Source organism: Medicago truncatula, chromosome 5 (assembly GCF_003473485.1).
Source record: "Medicago truncatula cultivar Jemalong A17 chromosome 5, MtrunA17r5.0-ANR, whole genome shotgun sequence".
In the NCBI taxonomy this organism is placed as follows: domain Eukaryota; kingdom Viridiplantae; phylum Streptophyta; class Magnoliopsida; order Fabales; family Fabaceae; genus Medicago; species Medicago truncatula.
Window position 1 is genome coordinate 16,027,896 of NC_053046.1, and position 17,181 is coordinate 16,045,076.

General features: G+C 33.4%; 1 protein-coding gene across 2 annotated transcripts; it reads left to right on the top strand.

The window, feature by feature from the left end:
* Positions 1 to 11,411: 11,411 nt before the first annotated feature.
* Positions 11,412 to 15,834, top strand: LOC11415784 (TORTIFOLIA1-like protein 4). Of its 2 annotated transcripts, none has more exons than XM_024784534.2 (5): positions 11,412 to 12,431; positions 12,890 to 12,998; positions 13,365 to 13,930; positions 14,534 to 15,048; positions 15,425 to 15,834. In XM_024784534.2, the coding sequence occupies exons 1-5, from the start codon at positions 11,601 to 11,603 to the stop codon at positions 15,435 to 15,437; spliced, it is 2,034 nt and encodes a 677-aa protein (XP_024640302.1). In that variant the 5' UTR covers positions 11,412 to 11,600; the 3' UTR covers positions 15,438 to 15,834. The 2 variants fall into 2 exon arrangements, with proteins under 2 accessions (XP_024640302.1, XP_024640301.1); XM_024784533.2 differs by having other exon boundaries at positions 11,413 to 12,431; positions 13,359 to 13,930.
* Positions 15,835 to 17,181: the final 1,347 nt, after the last annotated feature.

Genomic DNA, 17,181 nt, shown 5'->3' on the forward strand with positions numbered 1-17,181 from the left:
TTAAGGAGAGCAACCTAGTCGTGACTTAACCTAGCAACAACTTCGATAAATATTGTCTTTAAAAAAAAGAATTTGAAAATCCAAATACAACAACGTCTTAAGGAGAGCAATCTAATCTGACTCAACCTACCTAATAACAAACTTCGGTAAATATTCTCTTTCAAAAACGAATTTGAAAATCCAAAAACAACATTTTAGATTGGATGGGTTTTGATTGAACGAATTCGAGTAAATGAAAATTGAGTTGGTAATGGTACTTGTGGTGGGGGAATTGGAATAGCTTTGAAGAGTGAACTTAGTATTAAATGGATTGCTGATTGCTAAAGAAGTGTGTCTAAATACAATTCGCTGACCTCGTACGACAATATGCTTGGACTTTTTTATTTAAGTCATGGCGGAGTACATATAATAATCTCTATGCCAAAGTGAGTGGTTTATTTTAATAATCTTTTTATGGAGAAGAAAAGCATTTTATTCCAATATGATTCTAAAGCTTTAGTAATGTTCAAGCAAATATTTGGTTAGTATGGTTAATATGGTTTAGTGAAAGTTGAACTTGAATAGAACGGGAATAACGGATTCCAAAATCATATTCATGGCTGGAATGAATGATTGACTAGATCCTTAACAAAAAGAAATTATTTACTACATCATTTACTTATTCTCAGCTGGTCTTTGGATGAAGAAAGGGTTAGTAAAATAAAATTGAAAAGATCAATTACATTGATTCCTATGGTAAAAAAGCTACATTGATTTCTAAATAAAGCTACATTGATTTCTAAATAAACCTACATTGATTTCTAAATATCATCAAGATTAAAACATTTTCTCAAAAAAGATTGAATATATAAAACTCTAGAATACCTGATGTGCTCAAGCCTTCAACAAAAAAAAATCATGTTAAAAGTGTTTTAAGGGCATTGTTTAAGGAATCTATTAAAAAAAAATTGAAATTATAAGCCAACATATGTAAAACACTAAAAGTAATAAATACACAACTTTCTATACAAAATGTAGTTTGTTCATTGGTTCAATTAGATAAGTTTTGTTGATATTTATTCCTTGACTTGATAAGATAATGTTTTTGTTTGGCTATCGCTTAGTTACTATTGTAAGGCACCCTTTTTAGTCTAAATCTTCAATATATATTGTGTCATGTCATTGTAAGGTTTTGGTGATCTTTTGTTTTCAAAAACTCTTATTTCAGTGCTTTGATTCAATTCATACTTTGGTATGCATGCATAAACTGCTCGAATCATTTTTGTTAGTTGTTAATTCAAGATAGTGTAGTTGATTAGTGATTTAATCAAAACTTGTTTGGTTAAATCACATAGTAATCAAGTTAGATTTAGTTTGTTAAAACTTTGTTACGGTTTTGCTTGATTTTAGCATAAGGTAGTTGGGGTTTGAGAGATGACTTGTTCCTCAAGCAACTTAACAAAACCATGTATATAAGCACTTGTATGTGTAATTCACAATTTAATGGATTCACAATTTACATAATTATATTCTTCTCTTTCCCACTTCTTCTTATTGTTTCAAAATTCCAATAATCAAACACCCTAAAAATGTTGCTCTAACATTTTCTACCTGTTTTGCTGATTATATTGAAATATTACAATAGAAAAAAAAAAAAAAAAAAAGGTTTAAATAGGTCTTTTGTCCCTGTAAATATAGGTCATTTGAATTTTCGTCCCTGAAGTTACTAATCCTGCCACTGCAAAATTTAATCATTTGACTTTTGGTCCTAATTAGGTTTTTTTGCTGAGATGGGCTGTATAGTGACGTGGTGCACATGTGGCAAGTGATGATTGGGCGAGATGGTTGGCTTAAATAGGTCTTTCGTCCCTGCAAATATAGGTCATTTGAATTTTCGTCTCTAAAGTTACTAATCATATGTAATTAGGACCATTTTTCAAATGATGAATATTTGCAATGGCGAAATGGAAAGATTAGTATCTTTAGGGACGAAAATTCAAACGGCTTATATTTGCAGGGATGAAAGACCTATTTAAGCCAAGAAAAAATAAATCGAATCACTTTGATTCAATTCATTGTTTATAAAGAGCCAATTGATTTGATTTATTTTGATCCCATTTTTTTCTTTGGAACTATGATTTGAATCAAATTTATGATGATTCGAATCAATCTTCACCTAAGAATCATTGAATCAAATCATAGCATGGGTATCGAATCAATCTTCATAACAACTCAAATTTTAATTTTTGCACTATTCATTCGAATCAAAGTTGGAATGAATTGATTCAAATGCGTATTTTCATTTTTATTTTAAGCCAAACTTGTTCCTATCTCTCATAGGTGTATATACTTACCTCCACTCATTTTCTCATTATTGAATCAATTTTGCAAAAACTCTCTCTCTCTCTCTCTCTCCAACTTCTTTAAATTAAACACTTTTTTCTAGGAACACTTGTAGCAATTGGAGATCTAGTTTGATAAAGTTCTATATGATATTTATATAATTGGTTTCAATTAAGGATCTTGGAGGAGCATCGAGGATCTTAAGAAAAAGGAGGTAGTTTTCACCTCTGAAGTTAATTGTGGGGGTTTCCTCAAACATTCAAGGTTCAAGGGGATTGAAGTTAGAATTTTAGCAAATAAGATTTATTGAAAAAGAAGATCGAAGGATTGCATGCTAGCTTGAGATTCAAAGACCTTTGGATCATCCACTTTCAAGAGAGCTTGAAGATTGGAAGATTTGGAGCTATTACTTAGTGTAGAAGATTTAAAATTAGGTTGATTCGTAAATTCGTAAATTCAAGGAACCTTTGTAATTGACTTTGTAAATTTCAACATGCCAGTGAAAGACCATAAAGATTTTCTCTACGAAGAGAGGACATACCCCATAGCAAGGATGATTGGCTGAACCTCTATAAATCTGATGTTTACTTCTCTCTTCTCTTTTTTTTTTTTTGAACAAGCTACTTCTCTCTAATCTTTATTTCTTGCAATCAATAATTTTATACATAATAGCTGATTAGGTTAATCTATATATGTTAGGTGATTGAATAAAATTTTGAAAACCTAATTTGATCTTTCAATAACTTCACAATATTGATATCATCTTTTCAATTGATTCATCATATATCAAATAATTTTATTGCTTGTGACAACTTTTCTTTTATAAGGTTAGATTTGGTTTGAGATTGTACTTGATTTTGTAACTTAAATATGTGAAGTTTTCAATAGTCAATTTCGATCGTGCTAAAATCGTTTTCAAAACACTTTCAAGAAAATTTTGGGAAGGAATCTATTCACCCCCTCTAAATTCAATTTGTATGCATTATATCTGTCTACACAAAAGTTGTCACTTGTGTTTTTCCAGGTTCGGTTAAGGATCATTTCTTTCAGTTTACTCATTTAGCGGGTATGCCGCGGCTTTTCCATTCTTACTTAAAGATTATTTGGCTGGCTTGTGTTTGGGCAATTTGGAAGGAGAGAAATAACTATGTTTTCAAAAATGTGGTTGTGGATCCTCTCAGTATTGTTGAAAAAGTGAAGTTGAATTCTTTTTTATGGCCTTCGTCAAATGTTGTTTCTCTTCCGTTTGATTTTCACGATTGGTGGAGATATCCACTACTTTGTATGGGTATCATGTAATTGTTTAGTTTTTTTTTTCCTTTGGTGCGGGCATCTTTGGTAGATGCCTATGGTTGTATCTGACTTTGGTGGTTTCATCACTTTAGCACACCTTGTGCGGGGTGAAACACCACTCTATTGAGTAATATATCTCATTTTGATTTGTTCAAAAAAAAAAACAAAAGTTGTCACTTTTGATTGCTTAAACGATACTCTTGTTAGCATTGTCCAAAAAAAAGACATGATTTGCTCATTGGTTTAAGAAACTTAATGGCATGCAGGCTAAAACCTTAATTGAAGAGCATTTTGGATGAGTTGATTTGTGTCTATTTTAATTTAATCAATAATCTCTAATTAGAATTTTGTCTTAGAAATGCATTGTTATTAAAATTTAAAATTCGTGAGAGAAAAAATTGTCGTATTTGCCATTTTATCTAATTTAAGAAATCAGTCTTTAAAATGCAACAACAATAAAAAATAATTCATATCTTTTTGGTGGACAAAAATACTACATTTTTATCCCCAAATAGACTAAATTTTTTCAATTGTTTTTAAATTGGACCTATGTTGTTTTTCAGATTCCATTCAAACTTGATTTTCGAGCAATGGATATTGAACAGTGAAGAAATGTTGGTGACATTAAATTACCAAGAAGGGTAATTGGTCTATAAATGTGTTACGATGATATGATAACTACAACAAAGCCAAAAACTGTCTAGTCTTTTTCACGAAAATGGAAAAACAATGGTCACATGCATTCATCACCGTGTATACTAATGTCATTTTCTTGTTCCATGAATTTTGGGTATATGAATACGATATGTACACATCTTTTGTGTAAGGAAAATTATGAGAGTTATCAATTTCATGCTTTAAATCATTATTGCATCATGACTTAAATCACGGATTTGCAGATAAGATAGCATCTTTCATTAGTCTATTTTTTCCTCTAGAAGTTGCTAGCATAGTAGTTACAATATAATGCTATTTTTTTCTTCTTCTTGTTCCTCTCTTTCACGTTTCAATTTCACAACTCTTGCTTAATTTTTGGGTAATTGGATTAGTCACGTGAACTCTTTAGAGGTTAGTGAATATTGCTTGAAAAAAGTATATTGCGAAAAAAAGTTAAATTCTTGTCAAATTTATTCACTAAATTCAGTGATGAAATTTTTTGTAAAGAATTTTAAGTAAATAGATATTTTAGTCATTCAAATTGTAAGGGATGGTAATATAGTCACTCAAATATTTGAAATAAATAATTTATTACCTTTAATTGAAAAGTATGGGTCAGACTAAATTCTAAAATCTTTTTGATCAAAAAATGATGTGCAACACAAGAACTTTTCATGAGGTCAAATCAAATCGATCAGGTCTAGTTAATCCTTCAAAATAATTCATTAGTAAGTCAATAAAGAACATACATAAATAGACTTTTGTTGCATCAAAACAATAATAATTAAATTGTTGCTTCACAAATTTGATGAGTTTTAAATTGACCGATATTTACAATTTTAAAAATTAAAATACATACATCTTTCGGTCACTATTATAAACAAAAAATTATTTTTTTAGATTCACATAGTAAATGATGTATATGGTCTATATAATAGATCACATACATAATTTACTAAATGAAATTAAAAAGTGGACTTTTCCTTATAATAGTAATCATATGGTGTTCTTATTGGCGGGTTTTCCTTTCTTATGGTAAATTTAAGCTATAATTCTAAGCATTTTTTTGGTCTAAATAATTCCAAGCATTTAACGGTGAATATTACGCATATTGAATTTGTTTTAGAACAGAAAAATGTTTTCTCCAATTGTGAAGCAGCAGCTAAGTTGTATGCAACCAATTGGAAAGAAAATAACATCTTTTCCCCCAATAACAAATCTAGAAAGAAAAAAAAATTAGGAGACCAACACTACTAGAAAAAGCAAAATTAGCGAGGGAAATTAGTGACGGAAAAAATAAAATTCCTCACAAATTCCTTGGTCACAAAATTTAGTGACGGAATTAGAGAGGGATTTCATGTTTTCCCTCACTAAATATCCCTCACTAATTTTTGGTTTTTTAGTAGTGCAATCTAGATGTTTTTTGCTTTTAAAATGGGTATAATACATTAAATATCCATATCCGAGGGTCACGTGACTACATAACAAGTTGAATCCCTTAGGCTTGTGATGTTTCAATCATACTATAATGATATGACAATAACATATGATAGATGATTTCATCCTTTCCCTCTTGCACATGCTCCACATTTAAACCTTAATTTTACAATAGACCACATATTTAATTTATGCTTCAGTACTCTTGATGGCAAAAATTTATTAAATTTGGCTGGATGAGCTTTGAATTGTTATTCCACGGTTTGTTTTAGATATTCAAGAATGAAAATCAATAATAATAGGAGAAGGAGAAACATAACTCCTTGCACAAATAGTGCATTGGAAAATTTGTTATTTTGCAGAGGAGTGAATTGGAAGTTGAATTAGCAATATTTTGCACCGTTTAAGCACTATTATTTTTTGATTAGCAAAGTTTGTATCGGATTAGTTGAATGAGTTTGTGATGAAATAGGTCAATTAATTAAATGATTGCCATTTAGAGAGTGAGTGCTAGAAAGAGAGTGTTCCTAGCATTTCTCTCATGTTAATTACATAGCTGATTTAAATCTTTACAAATGAAACATTTCTGATGAAGATGTTATGGAACGTCACTACTAAGGCTAATGATATTTGGTGAAGAGATTTCAATAGTAAATATGGCAGAGTCATTGTTGGGAGTTGGGCAGAGCGGAGCCTTATGATTCCCTATGTGGAAAGTCGTTGTTGGGAGTTGGGCGGAGTTTCAATGAAATGTATTGTGTTACTCAATCTTTTCTCTATATTACTCTTAGTGTTAAGGATGTGGTTATTTATCTGGGATCTCATATAGTAATTTCCTGTTTAAAAATTTGCCCAACAACATTGCAAATAAAGTACTATTATTCTCTGCTTCTGTTTGAATTGATGGGCATGACACAATTTGGCGTGAAGGCACAAGTACGTATCAGTTCTTGGTTCAAATTGCTTAATTGAAACTTGTTCCTTTTGTAACCAAGCTAGGTGGAAAAGGGCGGGAAAATGAGGAAGTTGAGGAAACTGCACTATATTCAAATTTTCATGTGGTTGGTAGCTCATGATCCTATTCTTACTAAATATCTTAGGAGTAGGTGGCGATTTGGCATATCAGCTACCTGCTCAAGTTAAGGGAATGAAGATGAGATTGTTCTACATGTGTTCGTACTTCTACCACTCAAGTATGGGCTAGACTTATGCCTCCATATATGAAAACTAATTTTTCTACTAATTGTAGAAATCCGGTTTTCAACAACCTCGACAAAAGATGGAATAGAGCTTCCAAGTCTAGGTGGCAAACAACTTTCACGACAATGTTGGTATCTGCAGACTTGGTGAAACAAATCAAATTTTCAAGGAAGGAAAGACCACATATGTCTACATATGACATCCATAATTTTTATTAGAGATATTGAAGAAAGTTCTCAGAGTCTTTTGTAGAATGATCTTATATACAAGGGAACTGTATTTATTGGTTGGAAGAGAATGACTGGTGATTGAGTGAAGCTTAATTGTGATGGAGCGTACAAAGGCAACATGAAGATTGTGGGTTGTGGTGGTCTTTTGGGTCATTATGATGGCAGGTGGCCTAAGAGGTTTTGTCGTAGAATTGGAGCTTGTGATGCTCCACATGCTGAGATGTTGGACTTTTATTTGGGACTTGACATGGCTTTGAGAGAAGGTCTTTCAACCTGATTGTTGAAAGTGACTTGAAGGCTCTCATTGACATGGTTATTAACAATTGCAAGATCAGTGAGACCATTCTCCTGGTTCAAGATATTCAAGAGTTTCTGCAACAGGATTGACATACTTTAGGTTATCCATATTTGACGCAAAGGGAACAAATGTTCTAACTGGCTAGCAAATGTTAGTTTCTCCTTTGATTCTTATAATCATCTTGTTTTGAAGACGCTCATATCCTAGTAAGCTTCAGAGTCTCTTGTTTGATAATAGTGCTTACATGCCGTTTAGTTTTTCGCTTTTGAGCCTTTGTTTCTTTGTTGTAAAAGAAATATAATCTTTACGAGTAAGAAGAAAACATATCATTAAAAAAATGCTAACCAAAATGATTAGACAAATCGATTTAGCCTACCTGCTTGATCTAGTGTTGTTGAATTTTGCTAGGTCTCCTTTTATTTTGGGAATCTATTTTTTAGGTCATATTTGTTTTAGTTGATAATGTTGTTTCCCGCTTATCAAATACTACCTCCGTTCCTTTTTAATTGTCACATTTTGACATTTTACATAAACCAATATAGTCAATGATTGTTACTACTTTTGATGCAATAAGTTGTATTTTTACTATAATGACCTTATTCATTTAATATCTCATTTCATATATTTCTCTCTCCGCAATAAATAACTAAGGATAATATTGGTAAAACAACATTTAATGTTGCATTAAACTTTGAAGGTAACAGTTAAATAGTAATAAAAAATTTATTCAAAAGAGATACTTAAAAATGAACGGAGGGAGTAACATATTTTATTTATATTTTTCCTTTATTATCTTTACATTTTAGTCTTCACTATAATTTATTTACCACTCTTTAAGCCTTTTTCAAACAAAGAAGAATTCATTGTTTAATTTTCACTGCTAATCTAATTTGATATTAATAATGTTGATTCTTAGAATTACAAATCTAGGATGTATTCAAGCACATGAAGAAACATGTGCCCTTTGCAATGGTCTGCATTACATGTGGTTTGAGCATGTGCTGCTATTCTAAACCTACTGATCATTGTTAATATATGTTATGTTATGTATAAACTAATTCATAAGGTATATGGTCAATCCATAATGTTTGGGAACTGGCTATAGAATTTAAGATTAAACACATAAATTCATATGAATCCCTTCTACGTGGCGTTTGATGCATGTGACTGTCAGACTATGATGCATAAATTGAAGTAGACACACAGATTTGTATAACCTGCTGAACACAACATAGTGGTTCATAATTTTATTCTATTTCATAGAAAAAATAGTATATATAACTATATTTTTATATGGGAAAAATAGTAGCTCAATCCGAGTAGTGAAAATTGACATAGCATTGAATTTATGTTTTACTCTATTCAATCAAACTTTATATGATGTACCGAATTTGTGTGTTCCACATGATTTAATGATGGATTGTACTGTATTTAAAGTTAACCAACAAATATGAAATATCAGAAAACATGTATTAAAAGTTAAAACCCACGTGAAATTTGTACAAAAAATAACCACGAGTTTTGTCACTCATTGCAGTCTAGCTCTATTAATTACTATAGTTTTTGACGGTAAAATAGTCCTTTAATATTTTCAATAACTCTCTTTTATAAGGATTAATATGACAACAAATAAATATTTATAATAATTAATATGCGGTAAGTAAGTATATTGAGTGACCAATATGACAATATATATTAACAAGAAATTTTAATGTGAGAGATTATTTTAATTAACAAAGTATACAATCAAAAACTATTTTTTTGAAGAAGTCAAATGCAATATATAAAACAATAAAATGTCCCAGTTAAGCACAAGATGTGCCCAACGAGGACCAATGCAATGAGTCAAATCAACAAAGAAAATATAAACAAAAAGAAACATGAGCGACATCCACCAAGAGGAATACCCCATGTACAGGGACGACGAAGACCACCAAATATGAAAATCAAAAGAATAACCAGTGTCTTCAGCCACCACGAAGAATGAAGTTTGATACTATCAAAGAGTCGCCATTGTGTTATTGAAAACTCTCGAATTACGTTCTTTCGAAATGACACAAAGACAGGCCAACCAAACAACCTAAAAGCAAGCACAAATGTTCTTATTGAAAGTATGTGCGGCAAAACACAGTTGCACATGACACTCAATATATGAAGAAACGACCGTCAACGAAGAACAAGATGCCAAATGCGATCAAAGAAGTTACATTCCAAAAAAAGATGGTTAATTGATTCGTCTTGACTGTAACCACCTGAGCACATAATAGAATTGTCTGGAAGAAATCCTTTACATCTTAAATTGTCTTTTGTTTGTATTCTGTTATTAATTGTCCTCTATGCAAAAAGAGACACCTTGAGTGATATTAGTTTACTCCAAATTAACTCTGAAAGCATATTAATAGGAAGCTAAATAGTAGCTGTAAGATACGATAGACACCCTTTACTGTGTAATCTTCAACGAGATCATGTTTCCAAGTCCACTTGTCATTTATGTTATCTTGCAAAAAAAATGTCATCAAGTAGCCTAGCACAATCAACCATTTGCTCATCCTCCCACACAAACAAACTCCTTCTCCACCTCCAACCCACCCCATTAAACCCCCAACCCTCCCTCCTCATATCCGCTACAAAAACATTATGATCTAAACTTAACTCAAACAAACGCTGAAATCTAGATCGCAACACCCCACCATCCAACCACGAGTCATTCTAAAAAAAAGTGTTTTTACCATTACCAATTTTACGACTCACCGTATTTAGGAACCACCCATTGTCACTACCCCCCACACCCTCAAGAATATCACATAAGTCCTTCCACCACACAGAGGACAACCTCCCACCTTTTCTAACCTGCCCTCCCTTTGTCCCATATTTATTAGCTGCCAATACCTTAAACCACAAACCCCCTTTATCCACATACAAACACCAACACAATTTCCCTAACAACGGTAAATTAAATTCCTTAATCCTCCTAACCCCTAAAACTTTATACTCCTTACTAGAACACACCTTGTCCCAATTTAACCAGTGAATTTTGCAAGCTTCCTCACTCCCCCCATAAAAAAGATTTAAAAAGAGATTTAATGATAAAAATTATACATGCGAGAGCTTTGAAGAAGGAAAGAAAATAATTCGGTAATGATGGTAAGACATATTTTATGAGCATAAGCCGACCACCTATGGATAGGTACACAATCATAAACTGATTTAAAATTTCAATACATTCATAGACTAATATGGTTACTCTTACTCATTAAGGGACTAAAATTATTATTTCTCCAAAAGTTAATGGAGTAATAGTCATTTTGGTCCCTAAATGTGTAAGGAGTAGTCACAATAGTCTCTCAAAGTATCAAAATTTCAAAATAGTCCTTGATTGTGTAGTTTGTTAGTCAAAATAATATTTGACGTTAAAATAATTTTTCAATACCCATAATAACTCTTTTCATAGAGACTGAAAATGATAATTAATAAATACTTATAAGGACTGACATGATAGTAAATACTCCCTCCGTCCCTAATTATAAGACCCTTTTGAGAATTTTTTTTGTCCCTTTTTATAAGACCTCTTTGTTATTTCCAACTACATTAATTATTTCTTTACATACATGTCCCTATTTATTATACATCTTTTTCTTCAATCAGCAATAAGTAGCATATGGAAAACATAAACTAACTCTCTCTCTTAAGGATAAAATTGTAAAAACAATAGTGATTACAAACAACTTTAATACAAATATCCGCTTTCTTAATTCCCGTAATTTTAGCAAAAGGGTCTTATAATTAGGGACGGATGGAGTATATTAAAAGACTAATATGACAATATTAACGAATTACTTGTCATATATTATTTTGAATGATCAAGTGCATAATCATAAAATATTTTTAAATTTCAGTGACCAAAATATTTGTTATCCAAATATTATTAATCTACGACTTGTTGGAGCTTGTATTATAACATTGGTATTGGTATAAAAGCGCAGAGTGATAAGGAAAGTCTCTTACAAGAGCCAAACAACTCCTTATACTCTTCCAAAACTCTGCCGCCAAAAAAATCACAAAACGCACCGTTTCACACACTCTCAACACCCCTTCACCACCGTTCTTCTTCTTCTACTTCTTCTTCTCGAATGCCGAGACACTAACCTCACGAAAAGACGACAATGTCCTCACGTCGCCACTCCCTCAGCGGCCCACCGCAACTCACCGCCACCACTCCTCCCAACCTCCGGCAACGCGTCATCACTTGCCTCAACAAACTCTCCGACCGCGACACACTCGCCGGCGCCACCGTCGAACTCGAATCCATCGCTAAAACCCTAAACCACGACACTTTCTCCTCTTTTCTCTCATGCATTCACAACACCGATTCCTCCACGAAATCACCGGTTCGTAAACAATGCGTTAACCTCTTAACTCTTCTTTCGAAGTTTCACGGTGACGCTCTTTCGCCATTTTTGTCGAAAATGATTGCTACTGTTCTTCGTCGCATTCATGATCCGGATACTGTTGTTAGATCTGCTTGTGTTGAAGCTGTGGCGGAAATGTCGTTAAGGATTACTCGACCGGCGTTTGCGGTTGCGTTTTTGAGGCCGTTTATGGAGGCGTTAACGGTAGAGCAAGATGTAAACGCGCAGATCGGAGGTGCGTTGTGTCTTGCGGCGGCGGTTGAGGCGGCGCCGGAGGTGGATGTGGAGTTGCTGCGTCGGAATACGCTTCCGAGGTTGGGGAAGGTTTTGAAGACGGAGTCGTGTAAGGCGAAGGCGCCGGTATTGGTGCTGATCGGAAGTGTGGTTTCCGTTGGTGGCGCGGCGAGTAGAGGAACGATGAATTGGTTGGTTCCGTATCTTGTTGAGTTGCTTGGAAGTGAGGATTGGACTGTGAGGAAAGCCTCGGCGGAGGCGTTGGGGAAGGTAGCGTCGGTAGAGAGAGATTTTGCGACGCAGCATAAGGTTCTGTGTTTGGAGTCGTTGCAAAATCGAAGGTTTGATAAGGTAATTTGTTATTACTACTTTTTCTTAAATATGATTTTAGTCTATGTTAGGTAATTTGTTGTTATTATTTCTTGTTTAAATATGATTTTAGCCACTGCAATTATATTGTTTTCGGTTTTAGTCCCGGTAAATTTTGTTTGGATTTGGTTCTTACAAATTCGAAAGTTGTTATTTTAGTCTCTCATGTCAACTTACTCAGGTGGTGTGATTTTTTGATTTTACTAACCATTCCACCTTGTTCAATAAGCTGATGTTAGAGACTAAAATCAACTGTTTAATTTGTCTGGAAATAAGCTAAACAAAAATTAATTTTGAGGAATTAAAACAAAAAAGACTAAAATTAGTAATTTTTTATTCTTTGTTTGAAGAATATACCTTTTTGAAAATGGTGATAATGAAAAGGAGAAAAAGGAAATGAAAATTAATAGAGTTGTTGAATGTTGATGTGATTATTGCAGGTGAAAGTTGTTAGAGAGACTATGAATCGTGTATTGGATATGTGGAAGGAAGTAAAGGATGTGTCTGAAAATGTTTCTTCTCCTGTTAAGTCTGCATGTGCTTCAGTTGGTGAGATTTCTTTTGTTCAATTGTTTTCATTGATTTTTATTTAAATTCCTAATAGTGATCTTTGTAGTTCATGAATATAAGTATTGTTGCATTAAGATTATGTGCAAAAATTTGGAATCGCGTTCAAGTTGTTGAAATTTTTTGGACTGTGTCTTTTGTAAAATTTTCTGTATAAAATTTAACCATGCTTTTTTCACTTTTTTAAAACACCAAAATGATGAAGATATTTCCATTTTGGAATTTGAAAAGATACCTTTTGACTGGTTTTTTCCGTATTTTAACATTGAAGAAATGAATGAGGCTTGAATAACTGCTGGTGTAGTAATCTCATTGTTCTTTATGTTTGCCTTTTTTTCATAGGTACAGATGACGGTAATGGTCGATGTGGGACCAGAAGTTCACCTGTTGGCTCTAAATTTTCTCAACCAAAGAAAATGGTCCCTTCAAACAGGTCCCCTCCATCTACTGGTTCAATTTTATCCTCTGGCAAAAGAGAGAGTCCTCTAAACAATAATGACAAGAATTCAAGAATGGGGATGTTGCATCAGCAGGCTCATAAGAAATTATCTGATGAAAAACTTGAATCTCCCATATCAAAGTCCTCTCTTTCAAATATGACTAAGGAAGATGATATTAAAAGGTGTGACTTTGAAGCTTCTAAGCCAGCCCCAAATCAGAATGCGACAAATTTGAGGGCTGATGTAAAGCGTGTTTTCGGTAACAAGATGTCTGACGAGAAAATCCGGAAGTTTGGTGGTTCAAAAGCTCGTGTAGTTCCATGTTATGATGATGACGACCTCGAGACAGATGTTACTGTCAACAATGATAATGAAATTTGTGAGAGCCCGCAAGATGTTGAGGATTTGTCTCTGATTCGGGACCAACTTGTTCAAATTGAAAACCAACAATCAAATCTATTAGACCTGCTCCAGGTATATTGCATGATGATACACCTTTTACTCTGTTAAATCAAACTTGTTTAGGTTGGTGCTTTTCCTGTGTAATTTGACTTATTTATATTTTGCTTTTTAATTCTTTGATTATGATATCTAACAATGTTTGACATGTTCTCCCTTCCCATAGTGTTTATCATTGTCATTTATTATCCTATTTGTATTTTTTACTTTCTGGTTCGGGATGAATTTTCCTTCTTGGATTATCATAATATGATGACAAGCTGCATGTATTAACCAAAAACTTGATGTAGCAAATCATTACATCCTTTTAGTTATTAATATCTTACTTTATTTGGCTAAACTTATAATTGTCTCGTTGGAAATATTCCTATCTATTTTTTGGAGATATGATTATGTGTGAAATGGTAATGAAATGAATGCTGCATTTTTACAATATCAGAATTTAGAACTACCTTTTTCATTGTATATATGCAATTTTTACCTGTAGTAAAATGTGATACATAATCAATGGTTTTTCTTCAAAGCTTATCTGATATATGTTCCTTACTAAATTTTATTTTAAACAAATCATGTAATTATATATTTCTGACTTGTGTCCTTGTCTTCATTTGATTATAGAGATTTATTGGCACATCCCAAAATGGGATGAATTTGCTTGAGACACGCGTATATGGTCTAGAGATGGCCTTGGATGAAATATCTTATGATTTGGCAGTATCCAGTGGTCGGATTCCCAATACTGATGCCATAGACGACATGTGTTGCAAGCTACCTGGTACTGACTTTTTGAGTTCTAAATTCTGGAAGAAGACAGACAGTCGGTATACAACATCAAGGCTCTCTTTTGGAAGTTCAGCATCAACTAATCTTGTGCATAATGCAACTGATAGAAATGGAAGCAAAGAAATATTTACTACAAATAGCAAAAGATTTCAGCATCGTAGGGATGAGGGTGGAAGTTTTATGAACCCACTGGCAGAAATTCAAAGTAATTTGAAGGGGAGTTCAGGGCAACATTCGTATAAAATCTCTAAAAACTTTGCTCAAGATGCTGGGAGTGCACAAAGTAACAGTTCCAGCAGATTTGATGGCATTTCATCAACTATTGAAGTACTGAGGAACCAGAATATCAGGTAACTACATTAGTGACTTTAGTATTTATCTTGAGACACTAATACTGTCGAAAATTACATTTTGTGCTCCTTTTATTTCAATTATGTAATTGAATTATTTGAGAACTGTGGACTTTTGACTTTGGTGTAACTCATTAAGTGCAATTTAACAACTGGTTTTGTAAAGCTACAGTTTGTATTGCGGTTTGATATCCTAATCACTACAATTGAGCTACATTGTTGACATTAATAAGACAGTTGCTAATAAGTTAGACCCTGGTTTTTTATACAGTAACGTGCATCCTTCCTGCATCCCCTCACCTTGCCAAAAGATTTAATGTTCTCTCTTAATTGTTTTAAGAGATAACTGACAATTTTGTTTCTTGTGTTTCACCAGATCATCCGCGTAGAAGACATGGTGTCAATGACTATTTTATTGCACCAAGCATCACAGACTTACGTCGGATCACTAATTTGCTGAAATCAATCTTCTTGTCCAAGCTGCAGTGCACGAGAGTTTAAAACGACTACTAGTAAATTATTGCTTAGAAAAAAGGTCTTTTTTTTTCCTCTCCTAAATTAGTTATAGTGAGACAAAATCAGGAATGTGTGAATTTGGATGTAAAATGGGAGCAGGAGTTTTCTTGATGTGTAGTGTAGCATAAATGTAGAAATGTGATGCAGACGTAGGAGTTCTCTAATATGTATCGTAATTATGTTATTATCGTAGGTCCTTGGGCCATTTGCCATTGGCAGCAGATAGAAAAGAAAGTGATTATGCTGTGTTCGGAGGAATTCCACATCTAAGATATATGTGCTCTAAAACAACCATTTTAAATAAACATGATAACAACTGGAGCAATAACATGTGTGATCCACGGGTGAAGGATGTGTGTGTTGTTTGGATGAATACCGAAATACAGAATACTAACATAAAACGTCTTACACATAACTAACTAGTAAGAGTAACTGCTGTCAAATTATTAGGGATCAAAACAGGTAAATTCTGGTTCATGGAAAACATGATCCATGGTGGACCATTATTAAAAACCATTGAAATAAGCAGGCCTACTGATTTTTATGATGTACAAGTCATAGGTAATTTTGTTCCCTCTCCAACATCAAAAAAAAAAAAAAAAATTGTTCTCTCTCCCACTCTCCCTTGCCACTACTTGCAGCACCCAAATACATGCCTCCGCCAACCTTAACATCCCTGCTCTCTCCACCTGTGGAGGCACAATGGTGTAGAGGCAGAGTTCCCAGATAATCGTGCTGTGGGTCTCGGGTAGAGGTTGGCGTGTTTGGATGTCATTGGAGACGATGAGAGTGGGTCGTGGGGATTGGTAGTGTCGGGGTTGTATAAACTTAATCATAAACATGACTTTCATGTTTTTTTTTTTGGCTTAAGAGTAGTTTTAGCCGTTAATTTTTCCAAAGTTGCGATTTTGGCCACTAAGAAATAAAATTACAAAACCGCCCCCTAAGTTTTGCACCTATGGCAGTTTTGGTCCCCAAGGCCAATTTTGACTTTGTCTACGCTGATGTGGCATCCTAAGTGAGGTGCCATGTGTTATTTTTGACTTGGGGGCCAAAACTGCTACAGTGGCAAAATTTAGGGGGCAATTTTGTAGTTCTTTTTTCTTAGGGGGCTAAAATCGCAACTTCGTGAAAGTTGGGAGGCGAAAACCACTATTAAGCCTTTTTCTTTTTTTATGGCCGGGGTTTAAACCTCTGACCTTGCATATATTATGCATTGTCCTTACCAACTGAGCTAAGCTCACGAGAACGACTTTCATGTTTTAAACATGCATTGGCAACGTGAAAACTTATTTGAGAACTTCATTTCAAACATTTCGTTGAGCCAAGCTTTGTAGCTCTGAGCATGATTGAATATTCAATTAGAAAAGTTTTGCAAACACAACGATTTGCTTTCCAGTACTAAGTTCTCAAATAAATATCTTTTAACATTTTATCATCTTCAAATTTATCATGACCTAAAATGCGGAACCATTTGGATAGCCTTTATAACCTTCATGTTCTTAAAATGTGCTTGAGTTAAATGTTTTTGGTCTACATAGATATTTAAACTTTTCGCTCCTTAAAATTTTTCTAGGATTTAATCCCCCCAAAAAAATTGTCCATGCTTTTGGTATG